Genomic DNA, 2,317 nt, shown 5'->3' with positions numbered 1-2,317 from the left:
CTCTGTTTGCTTCAACCTTCATCAGGAGACAAGAAATAAATTATTACTTGGATTCATTTCAGGGAGAATCACCTCCACTCCTTCTCCTTCCTCCATCTGTCCCACCTCCACCCAGTCTCCTCCCATCATGCTCCTGTTCCTCTCCTCCAGTGCTGCAGTGGTTTTCCTCCACCTACTGGTTTTACTGGTGAGCCGGTGTTTTCACAGGAGTCATGAAGGTGAGGAAGTCAAATGTTTTCAGCTTCTCTTCCTTTGAGTTTCTGGGATTAAATCCAGAATCTCTGTAATCTGTAGTTTCCAGATTTTCTGTAGATTTCCTGGCATGAAGCCTCACTTTGAACATCTGGTGAGATTTAGCTGAATGTTTCTGCTGCTTTGGTTTCAGGATCTGGATTTGACCCGCAGCAGTTTGGACCCAGCAGAGGTGAGTCTGGAGGAGTTCTGGGCTTTTCTGGGACCAGAGTTCTGGATCAGACAGAATCCAGACCGGATCATTCAGGACTTCAGATCTACTTAGAAAAAATTGATACAGTTAGAGTATTCATCTGCTTCCTGCCTGGTTCCAGTGGAGCTGCTTCACTGTCACTCAGCTCCCCTGGTGGTCAAACTGCGTTACTGCAGCCTGATCGTTTCTCTAACAGCTTCACTGACCTGAACTGCAGCTGAAGTTTACAGGCTGGTCTGATGGATCTGAGCTGATCTCAGCTTCCTGCATGCAGACTGAGCATGCTCAGTGTGTCGCCATGGAGCAGAGCAGATGTTTACAGCTCTACTCCAGTCTAACCAGCAGTTCTCCCAGCCTTACTGGGAGTAAGGCTGGGAGAACCAGCAGTTCTCCCAGCCTTACTGGGAGAACTGCTGGTTAGACTCTTTGATTTGTTTTCCGCTCTGTAACCTCATTAATCGTCTGAATCTGGTGAATTTTCTGCAGGAACCTCTACATGTGTCCTCTACTCAGCGCTGAGGACAGACGTCCATCAGGGACAGATCGTCTGCTNCTGCAGCTCAGAGTGACGTCATCTCCCTCCATCACAGGGAGGACAGGACTCTGCAGGATCACTGATCCACCTCAACACAGAGACAAACTACAGCATTTCATCCATTTCCACACAGCAACACTAACTCCACAGTGTGATCTTACCAGAGACAGAGAGCTGGATGCTGCTGCTGCTGCTGGAGGATCCAGACATGGACTCACACCAGTACAGGCCAGAGTCTAATGGGAGGATGTAGGTCATGTTGCAGGTAGATCCAGCTGGTCTCCCCCACCCTTTTCCACATTCAGTCCTGGTTCCTCTGGTCGTGTTTCTCCTCACAGTTCCTCCATCAGAGCTGTTTTCATCCTCACAGATCAGAGTCACTGATTCTCCTTCAAAGAACTGAGATCTGCTGGGACTCACAGTCAGAGCAGCTGGAAGGAAAAACTGCTGCTTAGTTTTTATTAAGGAAACAAATCTGAGCATGAGAGAAAATGTTGCTTTTTGATGGAGAACAGATGAGAAATGTTAAAGGTTTAAACATAAAGTTCACTAACCTTGTATTTTTGCTCTGCTCAGCACTGAGATCAGAACTAAAGAGAAGAAAAACATAAACATGAACATTTACATTTCTAAATAAGTTCAAACTTTCAGGATCAGGTTTTGATTTGGGGATTTATTTAAAAGTAAATAAAGCCTCAAAAGTGTCTAGATCTATGACAGTAGATGTTACCACCAACAGAATGGTTTCCTTTTCCTCTTTCAAAGTTTAAATCAGAACTTTGATTTCTGAAAAATAGTTTTTATTTTCTGCACTAATCTTCCTTCTCAGATCAGAGTCTGTGAACTCAGAGGTTCCTCCTGGTCGTGTGCTGAGCTTCCTCTGGTTCTCCAAGCCTCTCAGCTCCTCCAGCAGCAGGAAGGAGGGATGAAGGATCCAGTCGTCTCTCTGCTCATCATTACTGCATGTTGCACCGACGGCTGTTATGGTGGAAACTACAACATGGCTGCACGTCTGACATGAAGAGCAAATCCATCACAACTGATGGCTTTAAGCTTCAGATTCACACAAACATGGAAAACATTTAAACCTGTTCAGATCCAGAGACATTAAAACCTTTTTCTGCTCCTCTGGTCTAAATACGACTGAAACCGTCTGAACTTCACGTTTCCTCTGTGAATGAATCTGTTCCTGTCTAAACTCCTCAGCTCGTCCTCAGAGGTTGAACTAGTTTAACCAGCAGCAGGTGAACAGTTTGTACTCACTGAGCAGGAACCTGGCAGATGTTTCCTCCATGGCTCTCAGACATCAGACTGTTTTCATCAGGTTCTGTCAGAAC

The 2,317-nt window shown here is 45.6% G+C and overlaps 1 protein-coding gene across 4 annotated transcripts in view; it reads left to right on the top strand.

The window, feature by feature from the left end:
- Positions 1 to 2,317, top strand: part of LOC103131372 (high affinity immunoglobulin gamma Fc receptor I-like) — a 77,625-nt gene that overhangs the window by 38,722 nt on the left and 36,586 nt on the right. The window contains exons 6-8 of one of the 4 annotated variants that reach the window (XM_016666604.1): positions 63 to 218; positions 386 to 424; positions 932 to 1,083. The exons of 2 other annotated variants lie outside the window; for them this stretch is intronic. In XM_016666604.1, the coding sequence (XP_016522090.1) occupies positions 63 to 218; positions 386 to 424; positions 932 to 1,014 (278 nt within the window). In that variant the 3' untranslated portion in view covers positions 1,015 to 1,083. Of the gene's footprint in view, positions 1 to 62; positions 219 to 385; positions 425 to 931; positions 1,084 to 2,317 lie in introns of those variants that run through there. One more of the 4 variants, XM_016666605.1, reaches the window with a different exon arrangement.

The sequence above is a fragment of the Poecilia formosa genome, unplaced genomic scaffold (genome assembly GCF_000485575.1).
Source record: "Poecilia formosa unplaced genomic scaffold, Poecilia_formosa-5.1.2 Scaffold750, whole genome shotgun sequence".
NCBI classification, from domain to species: Eukaryota; Metazoa; Chordata; class Actinopteri; order Cyprinodontiformes; family Poeciliidae; genus Poecilia; species Poecilia formosa.
The sequence above is the reverse complement of the archived record's forward strand: the minus strand, read 5'-3'. Positions and strand labels throughout refer to the sequence as shown.